Below are 27,273 nucleotides of genomic sequence, written 5' to 3' on the forward strand. Positions count from 1 at the left end.
AGTGTGCTGTTTCCAGGAAGGGCTGGATGCTACAGAGCAAGACAGGTCCATCAGTTGCACTGAAATGTGAAGGCAAAAGCCTAAATCCTCAGCCTCCTCCCACACCCAGAGAGGCACATGGCCACCACCAGGACCCACATGATAACAGGTACCTCATCCAATCCCGGACCCTCATCCCATCTCTTGGGCCCTCAGCATCAGAAGTTGGATCATCCCAGGGGCAGTTTCCCACAGTGCCAGGGGAAGTGGGAATTGCTCCCAGCAGGAACAAAAAAGATCTTTATGAGGACAACCTTGAAGAGCAGAGTGAATTTATTCCAAGAAGATTGCAGTCCTGAGAACTCACGGCCCACAGGCACATGGCAGAGTTGCTGGTTAAGGCCACGATTAGCAGTGACTTGCTGCAGGACTGCACTGGCTCTCTGCCACAGACACGAGTGTGGACCCTCATCCCTGTTCCCACTCCCCCATTAAGTCAGCTTGGGAGTGAGTGTGGAACAGGAAGTCTCTACTCAGGCAAAAGCCTGACCTCTAAGGAAGGCCACAGGAAATGCCTCAAAGGGCCTCTTCAGGGTCGGCCTTACCAAGGGATCCCAGCCATCTGCCAAGGCTGGTTGTCATCCCCTTCTTCCAGGCCCTCATGGAGAGTGAGAAGGCCAAGGCCCAAGCTGGGCCATCAGATTTGTAAAGGTCACAGTGGACGCTGAACTTAGGACCTTCCTGTGTCCAGATGGAGCAGACACCAAGCCTAGGCCACTGTCAACCAGGAGGTCACAGTCCTGTTCCCAAGCACCATCTGTGCTTCACCAACTTTTAGAAAGGGCTGGGCCTGAGCTCAGGTTGGCTTCCTTTGGAAGCAGATTCACAAAGAAGTGGGTGGAGAGTAGAAGATTGAGCGCTCCCATGGGGGAAGGAAGGGAGGGCCTGCTATAGCTCCAGGCTTTCTCCTCTTGCAGAGGGACAAGCCTCATGAGAAGGGGCATCAGGCTGAGGTCTCAGTCCCCCAGCAGCTGCAGGCTCAGGCCCTGAGTGTCCACTTCTACCAGGTGGATGCTGTAGTTTCCGAGGCCCTAGGAGCAAAGGACAGGAGGTGCTTAGAGGGTTCTGGGTGGGTTTTAGGCTTTCGGGAGGCTGGACTGTGGCTGCAGGGCCAAGGGGACTTACACCTGTAGCCGCTGGTTAGCTGGTGGGCCACAGGGAGGGCTCCTGTCCCGCGCCAGATACCATACCCCGACCACACCATACCTCAGTCTTGGCCAGCACAGCCTCCAGAGCCTCCTTTTGCCGCGGCTCCTTGGTCAATAGGTAGAGAAAGCCCCCGCCACCTGCCCCTGCCAGGCTCTGGCCATGCACGTGGGGGGCCAGGACATCCATCATACGCCGCACAGCCAAGGGCTCACAGCCTGGAGCCATGAGCTTCTTCTGCTCCCAGTATGACGTCAGGCACTGGCCCAGCAGAGGCAGGCTCCCTGGGGTGGGGGCAGAGAGGGGAGTTGTGTACCTGAGCCAGGATATTCACTCAGTGCCCATCTGTAGACTGGATGGGGTGCCAAGAGGCACTTCTTAACCAGTGTCATAGTTAAGAACCTGGGTTCAGTACTCACTGGAAACAGGAGTGATAAAGCCCACCTCACGGGGTTGTTTGAGGACTAACGAGCACAGAGCAGTTGGCGTGGTACCCGGCACAGTGTTCACTGAACTGTGTAACCCGAATCAGCTCTGACTCCCTGGAACTCGGCTATGGAGCCAGGCCTCTTCCCCCATCTGCTTCCTGGTAGGTGGGGCTGGAGGCCTTCCCCAGGATGCAAGTATTGACCTGAGATGTGACTCCCACCTAAGTGTGGGACCCTGCAGAGGACAGAGGCTTCATACCTAGGGCCGGTGCCAAGTCTGCAAAGGCCCCGGGCCTCAGACCCACAGGCAACAGGCACTCACTCCTGGTGCCTGAGCTCCGGGGAAGAAGCGCCTTACCTTGGCGGAAGGCTTCAGCACACTCCTCAGTGTGCCGCACCAGGTTGCGGGCATTCTGCACAACGGCAGGCAGCCGGGCATACCAGCTCCTCAGCACGTCCTACAGATGGGGCAGGAGGGGTGCAGTGAGGCTCAGCCTAGCTGAGCCGTCTCGCGTCCCTCCCTTCTGGGGCCAGGGCTCACCTGCAGCAGATTCCGGGCCAGACGGGTCTTGCCAGTGTACACCAGGAGCAGGTGGTCATTGAGCTTCTGGACAAAGCCCACAGGCACAGTGATCTCTTCCACTTCCACCTTCAGCGGCAGCTGAGCCCGGGAGCGCCCCACCTTGATGCCAGGCATTAGGCCACCCACTTGGTCCTGCCAGCCACCTCCTGCGAGAGCCCGGGCCCCGTCACTGTTGGAGCCTATCTGGCCCAGCTTCCCTCTCCCAGTACAGGCTCCTGGCCTTGCATCCCTGGCAGGGACCAGTGTGGGAAGACAGCTTCCCCCCACAACTTCAACTGAGCCAGGTGAGCTGTGCAGCTTCTGCCCCCGCCCTGGGAGCAAGTTGAGCCCAGCAATGGAAGGGGCTTCATTCTGGAGCCAAGCTTAGAATGCACAAGGCCTGAGTTTTGTTGCAGACCTAATGTGTACTTGGAATTGGGGTAAACCACATCAAAGGATTAAGACCTTACACTAACCTTTCCCTCTGAGGAGGGATGACATAGGACTTTCCCTACAGCCTAACAGTCCCTGCACCCTGGCTTGCCTGATAAAGGGTGTTGATGGTGGAAATAAGCTTCTCAGCATTTCTTATCAAACTTAAAATAGCTTGTTCACATTTTGCTTTACTAATGAAAGGTATGGATCTCTTTTCTTCTTGCAGCTATATAAAAATGTCAAAACTTGAGATGATTCTGGGATAGGCCTTTGATATTTGGAGAAGGGCCTGCAAGGATTTCGAGTACAAAATGCAAATGGCAGGAGGCATCTGGAACTTTACAGCCAAAATGTGGTTAGTGTCAGGCCTGGAATGTCAAGAACTCCTTAATTGCACCCCTCTCCTTCGGAGCACGTAGCGTAGCTTGTAATTATACATTTATTGGAGTGGTTATTGATCAGTGTTTGTCTCCAATAGACCGTAAGACTTTTGATGGCAGGGATGCTGTTTTTGCTTGTTTTATCCCCAGGACCCAATACAGAGAGGGTATTCGATAAATAGTTGTCATTTGACCAAATGAGAGATATGTTTTAGTTTTCTCAAAAGAAAACTAAAAAAGCTTCCCCATCTGCCCTTTTTGCTAATGACTACCTATTATGGGATGTGAGTCATTACAATGAAAGGAGGGAGCTAGGCTACAAAGTGGCCAGAGAAGATACCATAATCAGGCATCTATACATCTTTGTGGCAGTTTCCCTCCCAGAGTCATGCTGAAGATGAGGCCTGGCATCCTGAGGTGACCAGAGCACCCCAGAGCCAGACCAACCTCTGGCTGCTCTCCATTGTGCATGGATGCTAAGGGGCCACAGTGATGAGTAGGAGAAGCTAGTGACATTCTGTATGATCACAGCCATGGTGCTAGTGGTGACATTCTGTATGATCACAGACGTGCACCGGGTACCCCATCATGTGGTGGGGGAAGCGAGGGACAAGTGGCCCTAGCCCAAGAGAGAGGCACGGTGCTGAAGAACAGGCTGAAGGTCCTTTCCCCTAATCCAAACCCAGCACTGCCCTGAGGGACAGCCCTGGGTAGGAACAGAGACATGAGGAATACCTAACACACATGAAAGGTGCAGCACAGACCCTTAACACTTAGTAGGTGCTCCTACATCAAGTTCTTTGAGGTAGAAATATTTCATTTTGAAAACCACCAGAGGGAGAGTGTCAGAGTGATAAGAGGGAAGTTCTAACCATTGTAAGGAGCAGCACAGTTCTGTCTGCAGGTCCAGAGAAGCCCCTGGAGGCCCCTGAAAAAGTTCCAGTGACCTCCCTCTGCCCTGGGGCAGGCCATACCTGTGGTAAGCACCTGCTCCAGATGCAGCACTGCGTGGATCAGGGCCTCCGTGCCCACCGCCCGGCCTGCGGCCCGCTGCAAGGCGGCCAGGGCAGCCCCCGCCAGGATGCTGCTGGTGCCTGCAGGGCACGGAGGAGAGTACCAGCCATGAAACAGCTCTGCCCAGCCCAATCCTGCCCCACCCCCTCCCTCTCCACTGGGCAGAGGCTGGGGAGAGGATTGGAGGCAAAGCTGAAAGGGGGAAGGGAGTCGGTGAGCAGCAGGGAGACAGGGCCTGCTCACCAAGGCCAGAGCCATGGGGCAGCTCAGACCAGGTATGCAGCTCAAAGCCGCCCCCAAAGGTACACAGCAGCTGCTCACTCAGCGAGAGCTTGGAGTGGACACTCACGATCCCCGCACAGATGAAGGCCGCCTTCAACAGCGCCCCTGTGGAGTGAGCAGCATCCGGCAAGGAGTTTGGTCTCCAGGGGTGGAAACAGACACCCCACCCATCTCAGCCTGGCCCGGGGCTCATCTAGGGTATAAAAGCCCAGCAGCGGTGCAGACCCCATCCCCAAGCCACGAAAGGTCCTCTGGGCTCCATAACACCAGCAAATGTGCCAGCTCTACCTCCTGTGCCTGGGCAGTGTAACGTCAGGGCTCCTCCACCAGACTGGCTCGCCCTCAGGCCAGGCACCCGTGGCCTGCAGGGTCTCTCGGGTTCTGCCCCCATCCCCCAGCTGGCTAGGTGTGCCATCCCCAGCTGCGCAATCCACAGGTGCCCTGACCTGGGGCATGGGGCTGGCAGTAATCCTGCAGGTCATCCAGGCTCCCGCATACTATCTTCGTGGCCATCTTGTCCTGCCGAGGTCCCAATGCCAGCCACAGCTCGGGCTCTGGGATGCAGCGAGCCCTGGCCCCAATGGGCCGGCGGCCATTCACTCGCACAGCCAGGCCCAGCACTGCCCCACCAAGCTCATAGGCAAGGGGTGGCGTGTCACTCCAGCCCCCTGTGGCAATTGAACAAGACCAAGCTGGTCAGAGGGGCTGCCAGCTCAGTTCTGGGGTGGCTACCCTCACCCCTACCCCCCTCCAAGGGGCTCACCAGAGAAGTCCACTCGAGCCGGGCACTCAGCCACCACCCACTGCCCAGGTGCTGGCAGCTCTACCGGCACCGAGGAGACAAAGTGCTGGGCTGACATCACAGCCTGGCGGATCAGGATCTGCCCAGCCCCCTCGTAGTGGCGGGCAGCTCGTACTAGTAAGGCTGGTCTGCCAGGAGGGAACAGAGAGATGGTGACATGGAGCCCCAAGCTGGGGGCGGGCTGCTTGGGTTTGGGGACCGACTGCCCTAGGTGACCTGAGGACACTCCACCTCTCTCTGGGTTTCCACCTCCAAGGACGGCAAGGGGCTACTCCAAGGGTTTTGACATCGTTAGCACCCACCTGCTCAGCCACTTGTCCCGCTCCTCGGCAAGTGCCGCCACGCCCCGCGCCAGGTCTCCACACTCCAGGTACGAGAAGGGCCGCACCCACTCAGGGTTGGCAGCTGGCCCACTCCGTAAGCCTCCTTGGCCCTCTGCCATGCAGCCCAGGACATCCGCCACACAGGCCAGTGCCCGGGCTGCCACGCCAGGGTCTCCCACACCAGCTGCCACTGAGGGACCAGGAGTCAGTAGTAGCTGGGGAGGAGGCCCGCCCTCAATGCCCCCTGCCCTCAAGCACCCCAGACCTCTTCACTTTTGCCCAAGATGTATCCTTGCCCGGGAATGCTCCCCACTCTTCTGCCTGGCAAAGTTCTCATCCCACCAGCCCCAGCCCAGACATGCCTCTGCGCCCCCCACCCAGGATGCCCTTAATGAGTAAGAGCTCAGGCTTGGGGGGCAAACCACCTGGGTTCAGTCTCAGCCCCCCACCAACCAGCTGTGTGGCCGAGAGTGAATAACTGAAATGGGGAATGAGGCAGTCCCTGTGAGGCTAAGGCTGAGTCCCCAGCCAGAATGCCTGGGTCCCATGCAGGGCGGGCCACATCCCCCTGGGGCTGTGCTGGAGCTCTTCACCCACATAAAACAGAAGGTGCAGGCTTTGCCGATGCTCACAGGACCCAGAGGCTCAGCCCCAGGCCTCCGTCTCTCACCAAACTCCCCACTAAGAGGGATGGAGCTTCCCAGAAACCTAAAAGTTAAGTCCATTTGTGTCTTTCCCCTGCTTTAAAGTCTCATGACTCCCTAGTACCCTCAGGTCGATGACCTAGAGGGCAGACAGGGCAGGTGATGCTGGGTCTGGCTTCCCAGCATGGGTGCCCAGCACACTCACCCTGGTCCAGGGTGGCCATCAGGGGCCCAGGACAGCCCTCGCGCACAGCAGCCTGGATCAGCGGGCGCAGGCTGAGGTCCTGTCGGGCCTCCAGCACGTGCCGCGCCTTATGCAGGGCCTGGCGGAAGAACAGGTGCCGGCGGGAGGCCAGTGTGGCAGCCCGATCCAGGCACGGCTGCAGCTGCTCCCATGACAGACGCCAGGAGGCTCGCCAAGCCCGCAGGGCCTTGCTCCCAGCCTCCTGGGGGTCCAGCATCCACAGCATGTCCTGGGGCCCCAGGGCCCTCGAGGGGTGGAGCACGGGAAAGAGACGGGCACTGAGAAGGCAGCGCTCAATGGGGGGCATGTCTGGGTCCCACAGGTCCCAGTCCCTGATGTGGGGAGAAGACACATGAGCAGGAGGGAAGCAAGTGCTCCTGCCTGGTCACCAAGACCTGACCACCTGTCAGCTGGGGGTTGGCTCATTCATGGGGACAGGACGAACTCCAGAGGCCGCACAAGCAGGCAATTCAGGGAAGGAGGCCCAGCTGCCCTGCCTCCTTCCCCAGGCCATTGAACAAAATCCCAAAGCCTGAGCACGGCCAGGAATTTGGAGTTGCCCAGGGAGAAGATGCTAGGGGAAATCAGGCTGCTCGAAACTACCCCAGGGGACTTCTTTGGCGGCACAGTGGTTAGGAATCCGCCTGCCAGCACAGGGGACACTGGTTCGAGCCCTGGTCCAGGAAGATCCCACATGCCGTGGAGCAACTAAGCCCACGAGCCACAACTACTGAGCCTGCGTGCCACAACCACTGAAGCCCGTGTGCCTGTAGCCCATGCTCTGCAACAAGAGAAGCCACTGCAGTGAGAAGCCCGTGCACCACAACGAAGAGTAGCCCCTGCTCGCCGCAACTAGAGAAAGCCCGCCCGTAGCAATGAAGACCCAACGCAGCCAAAAATAAATGAAATAAATTAAAAAAAAAAAAAAAAACTACCCCAGACTGCAGGGATGGTGGGAGGTGGGGCAGGATGAGCAGAATGAGCCTCCAAGCAGCTACCACCCTGGCTGCCGAGGCCCACAGAGGCCCGTGGGGCCACCAACCCTACCGAATGCCTGTCTTCTGGAAGAACTGACTCCAAGACATGTTGAGATACGTTCCTGTCCCCTGTCTCTGGGGAAAGAGAAGGAAGCAGTCAGGGCTGCAGGGGCCACAGGAAGGGGTTAAGGGCAATAAGACCAGAGGACCAGGATCTGCTCAAGAGGGGACAGGAAAAGAGACAGGGGCACTTAGGCAAGCAAGTTCTGAGACAGCATCAAGTCCTGGAGCTTCCACATTCCAGCCTGGGTGCCTGGAACTTGGAGCAGAATCCTGGCGCCTGACCCTCCATAACTGGCTCTGCAGCCCAAGGCGGGTCACCTCCCTCTCTGAACCTCAGTCTCCGGCCTGAAAAATGGGGATAAGAATCCCCACCCAGCCTGCGTCAGAGCAGCTGAGGAGGGAGGTAAAGGCCTGTTGAGACTCTACTGGCTACACTCTCCTCACTGCCTATCCCTCAGGTGAGCGCTCAGAGAGCCCTGCAATGAAGCTGCGCTAGGACCCCCGGTGCTCCCCAAAGCCTAAAGAATGGGGGCGAGGGGAGGCAGGTGAGCACCTACTTCCCAGCTGTCGAGACGGCCAACGAGGGTGAAGGCCCGGCTGCGGGCGCCGTGCAGCTGCACATGGTGTCCCTGCAGGACGAGGTCGTGCAGCTCCAAGCCGTGCAGTGCCTCGGACTGGGCCACGTCCAGGCCACTCACGAAGCAGCCGGTGCCGATGTGAATGGGGCCCTGGCAGGGGAGCGGGCAGGCGTCCTGCGTGGGCAGGGGAACCCCAAGCATGCCCACAAAACATACAGGACCCTGGCTTCCGTACCCTTGCCCTCCCTCTGCCTGCCCTCTCAGGCCTCACCCGCAGGTGGCAGTGCTGCAGGACACTCCCAGGACCCAGCTGGACGGGGCCCTCCAGCAGGCAGCTGACCACAGAGCTCCCGGCCCCCAGTAGCTGCCGCTCCTGTGAAGCCAGGGAGAAAGCTGTGAGGGCCTGGGGCGGGGGCTGCCCCAATTCTCCTCCACAGCCAGGGCCAGAATTCCTGCTGCTCCCTGCGCCTGTCGGCCAGCCAGATCCCTCTCGATATCTCCCTGGCCACAGCCTCAGGCTGACTCCCATCCCATCTTGATTTCTGCTGCTCCCCCAGGGGCACGCTCTCCCTGCCTTCTCCTCCAAAGCAAATCTGCACCCAGTAGTGGAGGTCCCACCAAATGAGAGCTCCCCCAGAAAACCTCTCCCACCTGTCCAGCTACCCCTACCCCTGCCACCCTGAGGGCCACCTCTGAACTCTACCTGCCCCATCACCATGAATTTGCCTGAATCCCCAAGCAGACCCTTCAGAAAGGGTGTGTGTGGGGGAATCTTCTCTAGCTGCTCACTCAGACTTGGATGTAGAATCCTGACTTGGCCACTTACTGGCTCTGTGGTCTTAGGCAAGTAACTTAACCTCTCTGAGCCTCCAGTGACTCACGTGCAAAATGGGGATAATAACACCTACATGCATAGATAATCTGTCCCAAGAGTGAGCTATTCCCTCCCCTCCCTGCATCCCCCCCCATTCCTACCTGTCTTCAGGTACCCCGTAGGCCCCTCTGCTGGCCTTACCTCCAGGCAGGTCTTACCTCTACCTGGGAGTGCACGACCTGGGCCCCAGGAGCCCCCGGGAATGTGAGACTGTGCAGGAACTCACTGGCTGAGTTGGTCATGTAGTTGTAGCTGCCGTCAGGGACATATGCTGTAAAGATACAAGTACTGACTCCAACACCCTGCATGTTGCAGCTCTGACACCAGGCTGGGCCTCCCACCAGAAGACACATCTTCATCAGGGCCTGGGAGGGCAAGCATGGAAATGAGCCCACTGTGCCAATGGGGAAGCTGAGATCCAGAGAGGCTCAGCAACCTGCCCAAAGTCACACAGCTAGAAAGTAGAAAGACCAGGACTGGAGCCCAGGAATGAGACAAAGGAAGAAGAGGAGAGTTACCTCAGCAGGGGACTCGGAACTGGGAGAGGGTAATTGTCCAGTCCATGCACTCACTAGCCCTGCCTGGTCCAGCAGCCTGGGGGCCAGGCAGGTGGGGTGGGAGCCTCATTCTGGGGGCCTTCACTCCCATGGCCTCCCCACCCCGGAGAGCCAAGAGGCAGTACCCACCCACTGTGAGGGGCTGATCCCGAAGCTCCCTCCACAGCTCAGCCCGGGCTCCATGCCGATAACCTGCGATGTCTGCATCACCTTGCCCCATCTCTGGGGGCTGCCCCACCAGGAAGTCCTCCCTTCTCACGTTCCGGGCCATGCAGAGCAGGATGTCAAAAAATAGAGACAGCTGGGACAAGGGTGGGAAGCACTGCTATTAGTGGGTTCCTAGGCTGAGCTGGGTGGTTCCATCTCTAGAGACGCTGACATAGAGAGGGGAAAGGACTGGCCTGGGGTCACACAGCCAGGCTGCCAGTGTCAGTGCCTCATGCCCAGGCCAGGACCTGCCAGTCCCCAATCCCAGTCACCTGGACAGGCCGGGCTCCGGAGTCCAAGCCCATGTAGGTGCAGGCGTCCAGAGGCGGGCTCACATGGGTGGCCAGGAGGTGCTCAGCAGTTTCCACAGAGAAGAAGACAAGCCCAGAAACCTGGAGGGGCCCCACAGGGGTCAGGTGGGAGACCCTGGGGCCAGCCTTGTGCCTGAGTTGGGGAGGGCCATGTGCAGATGGGCCAAGCAAGGCTGACTGCCACACCGGACAGGATCATTCATCTTCTGGGCCACTCCAGCACCGAGACTCCAGGCTTACTGGAGGCAGCTCCACCAAGGGCCCCTCAGCAGGCAACTTCTAGGACCCCCTCAATTTTTAGGTCTCCTCCCAAACTCAGTTCTCCATCTTCCCTATAGTCTAGTCCCAGGCTCTTATCCACCACTCGTACCTTTGTCCTTCATTCTAGAAGGATCCCCTGAGTCTGGTTCCAGCCTTTCTCATTTGGGACAAGACCCTGAATTCCAAGGCTGCCCCCTCCTCAGATTTTGGCTTCACCTGCTCCCCTGAATACCAGTTCCAGATCTTCCTCAGATTCTGGTTCTAGCCTTCCCCAGAAGGAGTGGGGCTCTGCCCTGGCAGCCATACCAGTGGCACCCGCCCATCAGGCCTGGCACATCGTTGTATCTCTGCCTCGGTGCCTTGGTAATAAATGTCCAAAACGAAGCCCTACGTGGGAGCAGAAAACAGAGTTAGGGAAGGGAGCAACAGAGGATTACGAAAGAGGGCACGCAAGGATGTTCTCCAGATGTAAACCCAGGATGCAAGTCTGACAGGCCCCAGCATACTCCTGGGGATACAAAGGCCTGAGACCTCCCCCACCCTGACAGCAGAGGGCAGGCTTCAAATGTCTCCACAGCCCCAAGCCTGGGCACAGAGCCTGGCACAGGATCAGGGGCAATTCATGTTTGGTGAAAGACTAAGTGAGCTGCTGCCATGGGGCGAAACTCCTCCAGATCCAGACCATGCCAGAAAGTCCAGGACGAGGCTGCCCAGAGCACAGGACCAGGAGGCCATCCCAAGATGGCTCAGCTGCCCACGCTGCTGCCCCAGGGGCACTACCTGGGAGTCCATGAGGTAAACACCATGGTTCCGGGCATAGGCCGTGCTCCCCGGAAGGGCGATCACTCTGGCTCCCCGGAAGCCGTCCCAGCTGATCCCTGCAGGTGGGGGAGTCAGGAGGCTCTCCAGGGACCCCAACCCAAGGAACGGGGGAATCCCTTCCAGGAGGAGGGCAGGGGCATCCAGGCACCTCTAAAGAAAATATGGTTTCCAAAGCCAAACGGACATTCCTCTGGGAGAATGACAACACCTCACCCCCAAAGTTTGTCCACAGAGCCCTTTGGGGCAAAGGGGGCAGGGCTGGGTATCTCCACTCTACGGACAGGCAGACTGGCCCAGCAGGGGAAGCCCTGCCTCCAGGCCAGGCCCAGAGACGGGGTGGGTGAGGAGAGGCAGAGCCACGTTGGCTGTGGCTAGGGAAGGCAGTCCGAAGCCTTCTCAGGCTCACCTGGGTTTGGAGGAACAGACAGCAGCATGTCGGTGCTGCAAACCCACACGCCTGGCGGGGAGCCTGGGCCCAGCTGTGGGGAGAGAGAATGAAGCTGGTGGCTGGGCCCAGCCCTTCCTCTGCTCCCACACAGCACAGCCTCGGCCTGTTCCAGGGAGACTCAGGCTGCTGAGGTAACAGGGGCCTTCCTATATCCATGGTGCTTATGCCAGCCCTCCCGCCTACTTCCTGAGGCCATACCTCCCCGCAGTGTGGCCAACGCTAACATCCTGAAGCTCTAACTAACTCCAGGCACCCGAAGCCATTGTTCCTGGCATCCCCTGTCTGAGCCAGCACAGACTATGGCTGGTGGCTCAGCAGGAAGGCCCCATGGCAGCTGCCTGTCTCACCCGATGGCTCATGATGTCCAGCAAGCAGTCCAAGTTGCAGACCACGGCCTCCACAGGGGCCTGGGGGTTCTCCACAGGGAGGCAGGTGAAGGCCCGGCCACAGTCATCGAAGGGGAAGTCTCGGCCCTGGGGCGGGAGCAGGGACAGGCAGAAGAGCTTGAGGCAGAGAGCCTGGGCAGAAAGCCATCAAGCTAGAGGACTTTTACAGAGTGTGTTCTCATGTGATTTGTTTAAATTACATGATTATGGTAAAAAATTAGCAAATGCAGATACACAGAAAGAAAAACAATCCCTCAGGGATAATAACCGTTGCCCTTATTTTGAGGTTATGCCCTTTCATATACCTCATATGCATACTATTTTTTTCTTTTTTTACAAAAATGAAAAAGACGGAGACAACAGAACTTCACACACACACACACACACACACACACACACACACACACACAAGAGTACAAGTCAAACTGGAGAAAGATTGGGAACCATATCAATGTCAATATCCTGCCTGTAATTATACTATAGTTTTGGAAAATATGACCATTGGCGAGATCTGGGCAAAGTTTACAGAGGCTTCCCTCTGGATTATTTCTTAAATGTGGATCTACAATGATCTCAATCAAACTTTCAATTAAAAAGGCTGAGATCATTCTATACAAACTTGTGCGGCTGGCCTTTTTCACTGAACGATGAAAATATATTCACCGATGCTCACAGTGAGCCAGGCCAGGCCCCAATTTCAGCATTTGATGGGTCATCTCAGCACATCCACATGAAGTAGGAACTGCTGCCATCCTCATTTTACTGATGAGGAAACTGAGGCCTAGAAACAGTCAAGTGACTTGTCCCAGGTCACAGAGCTGGTCAATGCACAGGTCGGTGCAGAGAGTTAAATGGACCTTTCAATCATTGTCTAATACTCCACTAGGAGGATATGCTGTTTATATTTAACCAGTTCCCTATTTTGGACACCTGGATTAATTGTATTTCTGATTCTTCAGGATTTGCACAATGCACACTGGCACACAAAGGCAGAAGACCCCTAAAGTCCCATCCAACCCCAAGGATTGACCATCCTTCTGCATGGCCCCTGCCCAGCATTCTACTGACCATGTGCAGGATGAGGATCCAGGCCGAGTGCAGAACATCTGATGTGACCACCTATCAAAAGTGGAAGAGCACTGTTCACAGAGGTCTGGGCGGATGGCACCCTCTTGTGCAGGGAGAGACCCCAGCACAAGTCCACACAAGAACGAAAGGGGGGACTTCCCTGGTGGTGCAGTGGTTAAGAATCTGCCTGCCAATGAAGGGGAACACGGGTTCGATCGCTGGTCTGGGAAGATCCCACATGCCACGGAGCAACTAAGCCCGTGCACCACAACTACTGAGCCCGTGCGTCACAACTATTGAAGCCCACGCGCCTAGAGCCCGTGCTCTGCAACAAGAGAAGCCACTGCAATGAGAAGCACGCACACTGCAACGAAGAGTAGCCCCCGCTCACCGCAACTAGAGAAAGCCCGTGCGCGGCAACGAAGACCCAACGCAGCCAAAAATAAATAAATAAAATTAATTAATTAAAAAAAAAAAAGAACCAAAGGAACAACCAGCAAGGTCAAGACCAATGGCCACAGGCAGGCACGAGGCAGCCCTGGCCACTCCTGGATAAGGAAGCACAGCAGCCTTCCAGTTGGGCCACTCCCCTGTCCCCTGTTTTTAGGGAAGGCTGCAGGCGACAACGTGGGGCTGGCTGGCGGGTGACTCGCAGTAAGTCAGCTTCATGGCAACCACACAGTGGTTCCCTCCCCTGCGGGTGCCACCCCCACTGCCAGAGCGTGTCCATGCCTGTGACCACCCTCACTGCCTGTGCCAGGGTGCCATGCAGGCAAGGTGATCTCGTGAAGTGGCTGGGTGTGTGTGGGACGTGGGCCCAAGCTTTATGCACTGGGGGCCACTGCACCTCAGTTCCAGCAAACCACTGCTATGTGGGAAGGAGAGTCCAGGGTAGCAAGATGAGATTTCTCAAGGGAAGCCAGAAAGCCTAACTCCTAGATACTGGCTCTGACTTTCTAAAACCACTACAAAGGCTGCCCCTGCCTTCTGCCCTCACCTGGACGAGTCTGCTCAATCTACAGATGCAAAAACTGATGCCAAACCAGAACTGGGCAGAAAAATGGAGCCCGAAGAGCTGGGGACCTTGGAAAGGCTCTGTTTGAAGCCCCCATCCCCGCTGTACCCAAGGGGGCACTTGAGCAGCACTCACAGTGAAGCCCGCACGGGCACTCAGGTGCTCAGCAGCCACCAGGAGGGCGTTGAGGGTGGCTCCTCCACTGCCCACATGAACCTCAGGGTCTTCCACGGCCAACAGCAGCGTCCTGGCGGGGATCTGCTCTCGCTTCTGCCGTATCTCCAGCTCTGCAGTCAGAACATGACTGGGACCTGTCCCCCAGCCTCTCCACCCTGGTCCCAAGCACCTCAAGCAAACCTCCTGACAACCATTATTTAATCTTCTTTGACTTAGCAGCTTTTCATCTAGTAGCTCATCAGATCTTTTCCCAACTCAGTGAGGTAAGTACAATTACTCCCACTGCACAGATGAGAAAACCGAGTTTCAGTGAAGTGACCTATGTCGGAGGTCACGCGGCTAGGAAGAAGCAGAATCTGGGTTGGAACCCGGGTCTGCCCAGCTCCTGGGGCTGTAGGGGTATGTGACAAGGAAAGGGGAGAGGGTTCCACATTAGGGGCAGAGTGGAGAGGGAAGTCAACTACCTCTCTGGAAGACCTCGACGCTGTCCTTGTACTGGCATGTCAGGATGATGACCGTCCAATCAACCCCCTTCGGCTGCTCCATTCTGGCCAAAGTTGAGGGGCTTCCAGGGCAGAGATACGGGTATATGTGAATTTTTTAAAAATTATCATACCCTAAAATTGATTTCTTTGGTTGTAAGTAGTTTTATGAATTTTAATACATGTATAGATTCTTGTGGTTACTACCACCATCTGCATCTTAAAAAGCTCCCACATGCTAACCCTTTACAGTCACACCCTCCTCCATCCCTCACCCCTGACAACCAGCCATCTGTTCTCCAAAGCTATAGTTGGAATGTAATCTTTTGAGATTGGCTTCTTTCACTCAACATAACGCCTCTGAGATTCATCCAAGTTGGCTATGCATATCCATAGTTCTTTCTCTTTTTTTGCCAAGCAGTATTCCATCGTATAGACATCGCACAGTCTGTTTCTCCACCCACCCACTAAAGGACACCTGGGCTGCTTCCAGGTTTTGGTAATCATGAACAGAGCTGCTATAAACATTCATGTGCAGATTTAGCGTGAACATAAGACTTCATCTCTCCAGGCGGACACCTAGGTGTGGGATTGCTGGGTCACGTGATGAGTGTATCTTTGACTTCATCAATCTGGGTGCATGACATTTCCTCAGGAGAGGAAGTAAGGGGAGCGGGGTGGGGTTGACAGGGGATCCCACCTTAAAACAAGGGGCTGCCCTTTCTGTACCGCAGGCCCCTCATCATCCAACCATTGGCACTGAGCTGCAGGGAGGGAGGCTCTAACTTCTAGGCTCCTGAGGCTGAGGGCAATTCCCCGGAAAAGAGGGAAGCTCTGGGAGAGGTGTACCAGTTTGTTCAAGCACAGCATGCTAACAGCACCCACTACAGGGACCTCAGAGGGGACCTCCCCTCCCAGAGGCTCCAAGCCAGAAGGGGGCTGCAACCCCACCTGTCAGCCATCTTCCTCCAGGGCATTCTGAGCAAGTGAGGGGAAGGTGAAGCCAAAGCTATGGCTTCACCCACTCCTCTCCCCCAACACTCCTTTCCTACCGGATAAGAAACCAATCTGACTGTAGAGACCCTGGCCTCCCCAAGACCTCTGTGGACGAGTCCCTAGGAGTGCGCTGGCATCTACCTCTGGCAGGGTCCCAGTTGCTGTCCCATGCAGCAGCCCACCCCCACCTCTTCCCTCCAGCCCCCAAAGCTCAGTGTGGGGAGGGCCGGTGGAGTGAGCTGCATGCCACCCCAGAGGTGCCCTGAGCACACGTCCATCTGCAGTCAACCCTCACCCCAGCTGGAGCCAACAGGAAACCTGAACCTCAGTAATGGTTCCTTCCTATGCCAGACTCTGCTGCCACCGAGCCCAGGGTTCAGGCTGACAGACACTGCCACTGAGCAACGCTCATACTCCCACGAGCTTTCAGGGAAAGCTTCCACCGCTAACAAAAATTGCTCTTTCCCTGTTCAGCTCAGGAGGGAAATCCAGAGGGGAAACCTGAGCTAGAGATCTTGGCCAGGCATCTGAGGTCAAAGGCATTCCCCAGGTTACCCATCTGGCCTTCTCAGTAAAGGGGGTGTCTGGGGATTCCAGACTGGCCACCAACTCCCTGTGTGATCTTCGGCACCCCTAACCCTCTCTGGCCTCCTGTGGTAGGGAGTGTAACGGACAGATGCCCCCATCTTGTTCACACAGAGACCATGCTTCCCACCAACCAATGACATGAAGAAGACAGACCCACTCCTACAAGATGGGGATCCTCTGACAGGCACTCTTGGCTCCAGAACTCCCCATCAACCCAACAGAAACTGTCTTACAACCGCACTGCAGTCTGAGAGCTTTCTACCCATCCCTCCTTTCTTCCTTCCGGTGCTGTCACAGGAAGCAGAACTGAAAATTGACAGCTCTCTCTGCTTCCTCCAGCTCCCTCCCCTTCTTCCCTCCCCCAATAAATCTCTTGCAAGTCTAATCCCATCTTGTTCTCTGCTTCTCTGAGGAGCTAAACCATCATGGGAGTATATCATCTTCCTCTTGGGACTGCCAAAGGAAAAATTACTGTAAGAACCTCTAAATTAAAGTCTGGGAAGTACTTTCTTTATCCTTAAAGATGAAGAAACTGAGGCACAGAGAGATTAAGTGACTTGACCAAGGTCACAGAGCTAGCAAGTGGTAGAGCCAAATTTGAACCCAGACACCTTTTTTCCAGAGTCCATTCTCTTAACCCCTACACTGAATCTACTTTTTAGGATGGAAAAAAGAACAGACGTACTAAACATATGTAAAGTGCCCAATACAATGTGACAATGAAATGGGGATGGCATTAATGATAACAGCCACTAGAAGTGAGCTCATCCACCCATTCTGACCCATAGTTAAGGCACTATGATTTTTCATCTTCACAACACCACTGCCAGGTAAGTATTCTGTCCACTTTACAAATGCTAGTTGATGCTGCATCCGTGACTGGGACCTGGGTGTCTCAGATTCTTATTTAGGTGATGGTGATAATGATGTTTGATCCCAAGCAAACGTTCTAAAAGAGAGCAATGAAGAAATGCCCCAAGGAGAGTCCAAAGGTCTGAGCCCGGTCTTGGCATAGTGACTGAGAGTCATGAGCAGATGACAGGTCACAGGCAGAGGAGGGAGGACGGCATGATCTGGACTGTACTCTACTAGAAACTGGAGCAGAGGAATAGTCCTGGGCTGCGAATCAACCCCCAGAGGCTGTCCCCAACTCTCCCTCTTCCTGTGTGATCTTGAGCAGGTTACTTAACCTCTCTGAGCCTCAGTTCCTTAATTGAAAACTGGGGCCAAGATAGCAACCTCCTAGGATGGTTGCATTAAATGAAACATAAAAATATGTGGCACACAGCAGGAGCTCAATGAATGGTAGTTCTCTCCAGTGAGGAAAAGCAACAGGAGAGTTCAACTTGACCCTGAAGCGGGTTGGAGCGAAGGCTCTGATATATTCTCTGGGTCAAAGATGCCCCTGTAGAAGAAAAAAATCAGGGAAGGCCTGGGAAAATGAACCAAGGCTAAGTAGCATGCCTTGCCTGATAAGACTAAAGGGTATTATGAGAACACAAAAGGTGGAACAGTACTGGTGGCATAGGGAGTGTCTTCTTCAGGCACCACGCCAGAGACACGCTGAAGTATCAGCTCAGGTGACCCACTCAACAGCCCTATGAATTGAATTTTACCACATCTACGTTATATTTAAGGAAATTGTAGCATAAAGAGATGAAATAGCCTGCCCAAGGACATAGACAGCTTTTACAGGCAGGTCAGGTGTATCCAACTCCAAGATTCTTGTTCTTACCCACCCTGTAGAAACAAGACATCTCTCCTGGAGTCTTTAACCTCTGTCATACCTGACATTTGTACAGAAATCTTAGATAATACAGGCCTCTATCCAATATTCTGCACATTTCCAACAGAACTTCATCTACTGAGGCCAAGTTGAAATAGTTCTTAATGTCCTCAGCCACACGCTGCCTAAAATTAGGATGGGGAAGGGAAGCCAGGGACAGAATAAAATAGTAAGGCCTCTTCATATTTGCTTTTTGAAGAGAAGTGGGGCAGGGATTTTGCATTTTAAGGGGAAAGAGTAGCCCCACGGAGGAATCTGATTTATCTTCTGGGAAGCGAAAAAAGGCAGAAGGAAGGTGATTGGGAGTAAAATTACATTGCAAATTACACAAACGTCATATAATTGAGATTTGTGGATAATGACGAGCCCCGATGGGGCAAACGGAGGCAGGAAAAGCGACCTCAAAGGAAAAATCACCAGCGCCAGCATCCAGAAGCCCACCTGCCTATGGTCCCTGTCCCGGGCGTCCCCAAGTCCCGGAGCTCCTGTAGAAAGACCCAGGCCAACGGGTTGAAGGACCCGCAGACGCCCCTTGGAGCAAGTGGGCGCCCGGAGGCTGCTGCAGAGTTCCCCGACGCTCTTCCCTATCAGGAACCAGGCAGCCAGTGGCCCGGCTCAGTCTTGCGGGTCCAAGAGTGTGGGAGGGAGGCGGAGAAACGCCGCAGAACACTGGGGGTACCGTACCGGTATCCGCGCGGTCTGATATACGTGTCTCCGCCGGCTCTCGGCACAGCAGGATCTTTAACGCGGGGCTGTGCGTGCCTTCGCGGCGCACCCTGGTAAATGTAGTTTCAGCCCTCCGCTCGCCCTGGCTTGTCCTCCCCAAAAGCCCAGCTCGGAGCTATCGCCTGAGCCAGCGGAGATGGTCAGGGCAGCGCTTTCCTAAAGGGCAGTGATTCTTCCCTTCGAGAAGTGAGGTGAGGGGAGAAGGCGGCTCCGCTGGGCAGCAAAACTACAACTCCCAGAGGAACCAGTGCGTTGTAAAGACAAAACTCGTTTTCTGAGACTCGGGGTTCCAGGTTTGTGTTTTGTTCGTTTGTTTAACCCCCTGGCGGGGGGCGTGGTGCCGCCGCGTTTCCCCGAAGAGACACAAATCAAACCCTGAGGAAAAAACCCCACAGGTGTTCGAGCGTAAGCGACTACAGTTGGATTGGCAATTGGCCATGCTTTGGCGGGTTCATTATGTGGGTCCTTCCGGTAGAAACTTTTCAACTCTGTAGTGGGAAAAAGATCTGCGGCTTTTTTGGAAAAGTTATGAATGGCAGCATTGTTCGTAAGAGCGGAAAACTGTAAACTCTCTCTCCCGGGTACTGGGAAAATAAACTAGGCACATCCATGCAATGGAATACTATGCAGCAGTTAGAAATAATGAGCTAGATCTACATGTTCAATAGGGAAAAGTGTTCAAGACACTTTGTTAAAGAACATTATGTACGGGAATCTACTCATGTCAAAAATAATGTATGCGGACATATAGTACATGTGGATAGGAACCGGACTGGAAGGAGCACCCTCTGAGGTGGAGACTGCCAGGGATGGGGATAGGCAGGGAGAACTTGAGCTTTATTTGTATTGTTTGAATTTTTCCTATGAGAATATACTTGCCAAATCTAGTGTCCTTAATAGGGAGCCTGCGAGGCCCAAGCGGTCAGTCTCAGAGAAGATGAGGGATTCTGCTGTAACTCTGTGTAACCTTGGCCAGTCCCTTGGCTATTCTGCCTCCTTGTCTTTATCTGTAAAATGCGGTAATAGTAGTGTCAAATGCCTAAGATTCTTATGAGGATAAGATAAATACATTCTTGACTCCATAGTAAATTCTCCAAAAATATTAACCATTATTATGATGACTGTTGTTACTCCCATGCGGACTCCTTAAAGCTGGATCAATGGTTTGTTCACTATTGTATCCTCAGTCACTAGAACGTGCCTAGGACATTGTAGGTGGTTAAAACAATTTGGGTTTGTATTGTTTGTTTTTCTGGGGTTTTTTGGCCGCACCACATGGCTTGCGGGATCCTAGTTCCCCAGCCACGGATCAACCCCGGACCTTGGGTTCTCGGCAGTGAAAGCGTGGAGTCCTAACCACTCTCCCACCAGGGAATTCCCAACAATTTGTTGAATGAAGGAATGAATAAAGAGCAGTCCCCTACTCAGCTCCTACTACCCCGCCTCCTCCGCCAAATCTCTCTCCTCTCAGTCTTCTCCCACTAGAGTCATCCCCCCTCTTCACTTGGCCCAGGTCTCATCCTCCTTCTCCCACTTCAGCACCTGCTCTCTTCTACTGTGAACCCAGCAGGCCTCCAGGGAAGAGATGAGCTGCCTCCCATTGCTGCTGTTCTCAGCAACGCAGATCCCCGCTCTGCAGTGGAGTGGAAGACAGGGATGCCTGCAGCCGCAGCGTGGCGGGGGCTCAAGGAAAACAGCTCCGAGGAGCTCAGAGGCCAAGGGCCTCCTAGGGCGGGCATGCTGGCCACGTAGGGAGTGGCTCCAAGGCCACTAGCAAAGATACTCACAGAAGGCTTTTTTTTTTTTTTTTTTTTTTTTTTTGCGGTACACGGGCCTCTCACTGTTGTGGCCTCTCCCGTTGCGGAGCACAGGCTCCGGATGCGCAGGCTCAGTGGCCATGGCTCACGGGCCCAGCCGCTCCGCGGCATGTGGGGCCTTCCCGGACCGGGGCACGAACCCATGACCCCTGCATCGGCAGGCAGACTCTCAACCACTGCGCCACCAGGGAAGCCCCAGAAGGCTTTTTAATGAGATAAAGCCCTCAGCAGCAGACACAAAAGCATGTAGCTCTCCATCCCACGGTCTGGGGTAGACAGAGCCATGAAAAAACATTCTGATGCTATAATATAGAGTAGATTCTAGTAGTTAAATACAGGGTTTGGAATCAGACAACTCCTCCCCAGTTCTCATCACTTTCTGACTGTGAGCAAGCCACTCAAATTCTTTGAGCTCAGCTTTCTTCCTCAGCAAGAATACAACAGTATTTGCCTAACCAGGTTGTTGGGAGGATTAAATGAGCCAATGCATTTAAAGGGTCTGGCACAGAGTAGGCATCCAACTTCCTTATTAAACAATCATTCTGCCAAAATGTAAGGGTGCAAGTCTGGAAGGCTTCTTGGAGGAGGTACAATCTGCAGGACCCTGCATGAGATATGAGGCTGCTGGTAGCAGGAAATCCCTCTGGGAGCCAGGACTACCCACAGGGATATCTTAGGTTGAGTTCCCTAGATGCCTTAGGTTGAGTTCTCAGAGCCTGAGAAAGGGATTCTTGTGCAAATGATCTCTTAGGGCAGTGAGGGAGGCAGGATAGGGCAGGGGAAGAAGCCAAGCAAAGATGTCGGTTCAGCTAAGTCTAGCCTCAGTCTGATCCTCTGGGGAGCTCTGGAGTATAAAATACATCACAAGGTTTATCCCTCTTAGAAGCAAGGGAGCTGGACTTTTTACCCCACATCAGTCATTCGTGGGCTGTAGGCAGGCCAGGGAGAGGTAGGGAAAGGAGGGCATCTCCAGGCAAAGCAGCTCACAGGGACTGATACCAGTTCTTCAGAGAAGGGTGCATGTATGAGACATTAGCAGCCAGCACTCACAACAGCAGGGGAATGGGTGCAACCATCCCTGTAAAGGTATATAACCAAGAGTATTTACTGCCAAGGGACTGGCAAAGAGATGGGAACTGGATGAAGAAAACGGGGAGAGGATATTAAATTCTCCTACTGGGTCTTCCAAGGAGAAATTGAAGCAGCTGATATGTTTTTGTTTGTTAGCATTTTTTTTTTTTTTTTTTTTTTTTTTTTTTGCGGTACGCTGGCCCCTCACTGTTGTGGCCCCTCCCGTTTTGGAGCCCAGGCTCCGGACGCCCAGGCTCAGCGGCCATGGCTCACGGGCCCAGCCGCCCCGCAGCATGCGGGATCTTCCCAGACCGGGACACGAACCCGTATCCCCTGCATCAGCAGGTGGACTCTCAACCACTGCGCCACCAGGGAAGCCCTGTTTGTTTGCTTTTATTTTTTGCCGTACCACACAGCTTGCAGGATCTTAGGGATCCCACAGGGATCGAACCTGTGCCCCCTGCAGTGGAAGTGCAGAGTCCTAACCACTGGACCGCCAGGGAAGTCCCTGGTATGGTTTTATAAATTTATTTATTTTGGCTTGTTGGGTCATTGCTGTGCGCGGGCTTTCTCTGGTTGCGCCGAGCGGGGGCTGCTCTTTGTCGTGGTGCACGGGCTTCTCATTGCCGTGGCTTCTCTTGTTGCGGAGCACGGGCTCTAGGCGCACGGGCTTCAGTAGTTGCAGCACGTGGGCTCAGTAGTTGTGGTTTGCAGGCTCTAGAGCGCAGGCTCAGTAGTTGTGGCGCACGGGCTTAGTTGCTCCGCGGCATGTGGGATCTTCCCGGACCAGGGCACGAACCCGTGGCCCCTGCATTGTTAGGCAGATCCTTAACCACTGCACCACCAGGGAAGTCCCCTGGTATGGTTTTAAATAACTAAAACCCAGACCTGATAGGATTACCAAATAGTTAAGCCTTTCTGGAGAGCTAATAAGTGTACTTTATAATTAAGTGGCCCATCTTCTCCAATGCCTGATTTGCCTTTGCCGAATATCTTATGCAGTATTTTTCAAAAGGTGCTGCTATAGGATGTTAACACGTGTTGCTGTAAAGGAGGTACAGATCCATTAAACAAAGGTAGAAAGGTTTATTTTCTTCCCACAACTTTTAAACCAATATACTGGATCAACAAAAACAATGGAATATTATTCAGCCATAAAAAGAATGAAATACTAATACATACTGCAACACGGATGAGTTTTGAAAACATTATGTAAAATGAAAGAACTCAAACACAAATAACTACATATTGTATGATTCCGTTTATATGAAATGTCCGGAATAGTTAAATCCATAGAGACAGAAAACAGATTAATGGTTGCCAGGGACTGGTGGGAAGAATGGGGGGTGATCGCTTAAGGGGTAGAGTTTTCTCTTGGGATGATAAAAATGTTTTGGAACTAGATAGAGGTACTGGTTACAAAACATTGTGAATGTACTAAATACGCTGAATTGTATGCTTTAAAATGGTTAATTTTATGTTATGTGAATTTCACCTCAATTTAAAAAAACAATCAGGACAAGCTCAGTGTGCTTGTTGCTAATGGGGTGTCACTGTTCTCAGGCCTTCTCAGTGGACACAGCTAAGGAAAAAAATACCTATATGCATGGGGAACCTCTAGGCTAACCTATAAAGCATTTCACAAACAGGTTAGGGAATCCTTTTTTGAGAGCATCTCACAGGACCTATGATGTAGAAGGCTGACCCAGCACATGGAATGTTGGTGGAAATGTTTTTGTTTGTTTGGGGTTTTTGTTTGTTTGTTTTGGGGGGATGACTTTTGGTTTTGGTCAAGCCGCAGTGCATGCAGGATCTTAGCTCCCCAACCAGGGAATGAACCCGAGCCTCCTGCAGTGGAAGCGTGGAATCTTAACCACTGGACCACCAGGGAAGTCCTATGACTTCTGTTTTAATCAGCACTCTTCTTCTGCCTTTTTGTATAACTTTGGAGAAACTGTTTCTCTGAGCTGGGACTTACTTTATACACCAGACCAATGGTCTCCATTGATATAATTGAAAGGACTGTAAAAAAAAGTTTAACACTTTTAAAGTCTGTCACAGTGCTTTACTAGGTTTCAAGCTCCAAGAAGATAGGGTCTAAGTCTTCTATATCAGTAATTTTCACAGTGCCAGCCAGTGGGCTTTCCACATAGGCACACACATAGGAATAGGTAGTACACACATAGGAATAGGTAGTACACATTCTATGGAAGACCGTGGACCAAGCACTTTACCTCCCTGAGCTATCTGCCAATTTAGTTCTGCCAGAGGCTAAGAAATAATTAATTTAATCAACATTTCTGGAAGGTCTGTTTGGACCTACAAAAGCCGGTCCTCTGCTCTCCAATAGTCTGTTATCTAGTGAAGTAATGATAACAAAAGACACCATCAGTTGAAACTTCCCCAGTTCCATTCATTTAATCTTTAATCTGGATCATCAACATTTAGATCATTTTTAATCTTTGCTCTTACAATGCTATAACAGATATCCATCTCTATATGTAACTAAGAACATGTACGAATAGGATATCTTCCTAGAACTTACTAGGTCAAATTGTGTGTGCATGTGCACTTTGAAGATATTACCAAGTCTCTTTTCGTAGAGGCTGTATGGATTTCCAGCCACATTGGCAGTGGCTGGAGAATCCTTGTTCCCCACACGCTTGCCAAGATAGCTATCAAGCTTTTTGATCTTTGCCAATCTGATAGGTGAAAAATGATATCTCAGTGTGGTTTTAATTTGCATTTCTTTTATTAAGAGTGAAGCTCTGAGAAAATAAGTGTTAGTTAGAATGTGGAGAAATTGGAACACTTGTGTACTGTTGGTGGGAATGTAAAATGGTACAGCCGCTGTGGAAAACATTAAGGTGGCTCCTCAAAAAAATTAAAGACAGAATTATCATATGATCCAGGAATTTCACTTTTGGAGTATATCCAAAAGAATTGAAAACAGGAACTCAAAGAGATATTTGTAAACCCATGTTCATAGCATCATTGTTCACAATAGCCAAAAGATGGAAGCAACCCAAGTGTCCATCAATGGATGAATGGATAAAATGTGGTATATACATACAATAGAATATTATTCAGCCTAAAAAAAGAAGGAAATCCTGACACATGCCACAACATGGATGAACACTGAGAACATTATGCTAAGTGAAATAAGCTAGACACAAAAGGACAAATATTGTCTTCATACTTAGATGCCTTGATAGTCAAATTCATAGAGACAGAAACTAGACTGCTGGTTGTCAGAGGCTGGGAGGAGAGGAAAATGTGGGGAGTTATCCTTTAATGGCACATAGTTTCAGTTTGGGAAAACCAAAAAGTTCTGAAGATAAATGGTAGTGTTTGTTGTACAACAATGTGAATGTACTTAGTGTCACGGAACTGTACACTTAAAAATGGTTAAGATGGGGCTTCCCTGGGGCGCAGTGGTTGAGAATCCGCCTGCTGATGCAGGGGACACAGGTTTGTGCCCTGGTCCGGGAGGATCCCACATGCCGCGGGGCGGCTGGGCCAGTGAGCCATGGCCGCTGAGCCTGCACGAGAGTGAAGCGGTCCAGTGGTCAAGACTATGCACTTCCACTGTAGGGGGCACAGGTACCAGGGAAACTAAGATCTCGCATGCCACGAGGTGTGGCCAAAAACAACAACAACAAAACATAAAAAAGAGTGAAGCTTTGCATCTTTTCATGTCACAGCCATTTGTGTTTCCTTCTCTGTGAACTGTCCGTTTATATTCTTTTCACATTTCCTGTTCCTTGGTCATCTTCTTACTGATTTACAGAGCACTTTGTATTAGCCTTTTACCCTGATATAAATTGCAAACTTTTCGTCCATTTTCCTATTGACTTGGTTTTTGTTGTGTTGTTTTTTTTTAAAAATAAACTTATTTATTTATTTATTTTTGGCTGTGTTGGGTCTTCGTTGCTGCATACAGGCTTTCTCGAGTTGTGGTGAGCAGGGGCTACTCTTCGTTGCCATGTGCGGGCTTCTCATTGTGAGGCTTCTCTTGTTGTGGAGCATGGGCTTTAGGCGCTCAGGCCTCAGTGGTTGTGGCTCGCGGGCTGTAGTTGTGGCACACGGGCTTAGTTGCTCCACGGCATGTGGCATCTTCGTGGACCAGGGCTCGAACCCGTGTCCCCTGAATTGGCAAGCAGATTCTTAACCACTGCACCACCAGGGAAGCCCTTGTTGTGGTTTTGGTTTTTAGCTAGGTATGAGGTAGAGATCTGACTAAACTTTTAAAAGCCGTTTTATAAATTATAACTTAGGAGTTTGGGATCAACATATACACACTACTGTATATAAAATAGGTAAACAACAAGGACCTACTATGTAACACAGGGAACTATACTCAATATCTTGTAATAACCTGTAATGGAAAAGAATCTGAAAAAGAATACATATATATCCATAACAGAATCACTTTGCTGTACAGTTGAAACTAATACAACACAGAACTGTGTACCTTGCTCTGGATCACACAGGCCATTAGGGTGGGAGTTGCCAAATGGGTCAAACAGAAAGCCAGGCAGGGAGGGAGCCAGCTCCACTTTGCACCTTGCTACTTAGTAGCTGTCTGCCTCCAAAGCCCGGTGCTCACACCCACCATGTTCACTTCCTGTTCCACTGCTTTCCTTGCTCTGGATGCTCACCAGCAAAGGTAGGCTTTTAAGAGAATGAGGCAAATTCAAGTGCTACCCGAGGGGTGATGTTCACCGGTGGCTGTGCGGCTGAGGCAGTTGGGAAGAACCTTGTGGAAGAAGGAAAACTCAAGGTAGACTTTGGAGAGTCAGGCAGAATTTGGATGGGTGGAGAGGATAGGAAAACACAACCGGCAAGGGAAAATGGGTAAAAACCGATTTGACATCTAACTGGGAGGTAGTCAGGGTGATGATGGGGCTTCCTGTTGGAGTTGAGGGATTAGAGAGGGTCTGTCTGTCTTGCCCATGAAAGGACATCTTAATTCTGCCTGGGTAATCTGCTAACAGAGCTTTGGGAGACGGATGTAAATTCAAAAAGGCTAATTACCTTCTGCCTGTGAGGGAATGTTGCCATTGCATGTGACTCCGGTACAGAGGCAAAGCCGCCTGGCAGCTGGTTTTAGGGGCAGAGCATGGGGTTGCCTGTGGATTACTTAGCCCCTCTACGGTCTGTGACAGGGACACACACACACACACACACACACACACACGCACACCCACACCCAAAAAAAAAAACAGGAAAGCAGTCAAGGGTCAACATTAGTTAGGGCCCAATGCCTCTGGTGGCCTCTTGGCTACTTGCCCAAGGACCTAGCAATAACTTGCCCTTTGGCCCTTGGTGGATGGGAGGAAGGCTAGAGCCTGGGGCCCAAGAACTCATAGCGCATACCCACTTTGTCAAAGATAAACAAAGCCAGGCACTAGTTAAAGTAGTAAGGACAGATTTTAACCAATATACTATCGCAATAGTATATTGCAACTTCAATTTGCACAGAGGTGACTGGGTCTTTTAAAGGGAGAATGAGGGAGTATGGAGGGAGGCGAGCAGGGGCTCTGTTGAGTCAGGGTTGGTCAGTGTAAACGCTGATTAGGCCAGCTGTATTTGTTAGCTGGCAATAATTGAAGTCAGGACTCCACCCACCCACAGAGCCTGGGAGACAGAGGCCCTATCCGTCCCAATGATTACATTTCAAGGGAATGGCTTTCAGGTCCTTGAGAAAGACACATAATACATATACATCTGATATACACCTGAAAGGGCCAGGAAGAAGTCA

General features: G+C 52.6%; 1 protein-coding gene across 3 annotated transcripts; it reads right to left on the minus strand.

The window, feature by feature from the left end:
* Positions 1–294: 294 nt before the first annotated feature.
* On the minus strand, positions 295–18,714 carry FCSK (fucose kinase). 3 transcript variants are annotated; one of them, XM_024735728.1, is made up of 24 exons: positions 18,580–18,714; positions 14,508–14,608; positions 14,002–14,153; positions 12,852–12,902; positions 11,745–11,915; positions 11,356–11,428; positions 10,908–11,005; positions 10,434–10,514; positions 9,828–9,947; positions 9,478–9,649; positions 8,950–9,062; positions 8,189–8,290; positions 7,897–8,067; positions 7,347–7,411; positions 6,261–6,631; positions 5,391–5,601; positions 5,050–5,216; positions 4,733–4,954; positions 4,248–4,391; positions 3,965–4,084; positions 2,155–2,342; positions 1,972–2,071; positions 1,246–1,469; positions 295–1,070 (listed from the first exon to the last, which is right to left on the minus strand). In XM_024735728.1, the coding sequence occupies exons 2-24, from the start codon at positions 14,587–14,589 to the stop codon at positions 996–998; spliced, it is 3,273 nt and encodes a 1,090-aa protein (XP_024591496.1). In that variant the 5' UTR covers positions 14,590–14,608; positions 18,580–18,714; the 3' UTR covers positions 295–995. The 3 variants fall into 3 exon arrangements, with proteins under 3 accessions (XP_024591496.1, XP_024591497.1, XP_024591495.1); XM_024735729.1 differs by lacking the exon at positions 18,580–18,714 and adding an exon at positions 18,337–18,571 and having other exon boundaries at positions 11,745–11,870; XM_024735727.1 differs by lacking the exon at positions 18,580–18,714 and adding an exon at positions 18,337–18,571.
* Positions 18,715–27,273: the final 8,559 nt, after the last annotated feature.

Source organism: Neophocaena asiaeorientalis, unplaced genomic scaffold, assembly GCF_003031525.2.
Source record: "Neophocaena asiaeorientalis asiaeorientalis breed wild unplaced genomic scaffold, Neophocaena_asiaeorientalis_V1.1 scaffold40, whole genome shotgun sequence".
Lineage (NCBI taxonomy): Eukaryota > Metazoa > Chordata > Mammalia > Artiodactyla > Phocoenidae > Neophocaena > Neophocaena asiaeorientalis.

Coding starts and splice junctions, on each gene's coding strand:
- FCSK (XM_024735728.1), bottom strand. CDS start 14,589: ATGGAGCAGCCGAAGGGGGTTGATTGGACGGTCATCATCCTGACATGC. Junction 11,916..12,851: donor GGATCCTCATCCTGCACATG/GTCAGTAGAATG, acceptor CTTTCTGCCCAG/GCTCTCTGCCTCAAGCTCTT. Junction 4,955..5,049: donor GGCTCGAGTGGACTTCTCTG/GTGAGCCCCTTG, acceptor CAATTGCCACAG/GGGGCTGGAGTGACACGCCA.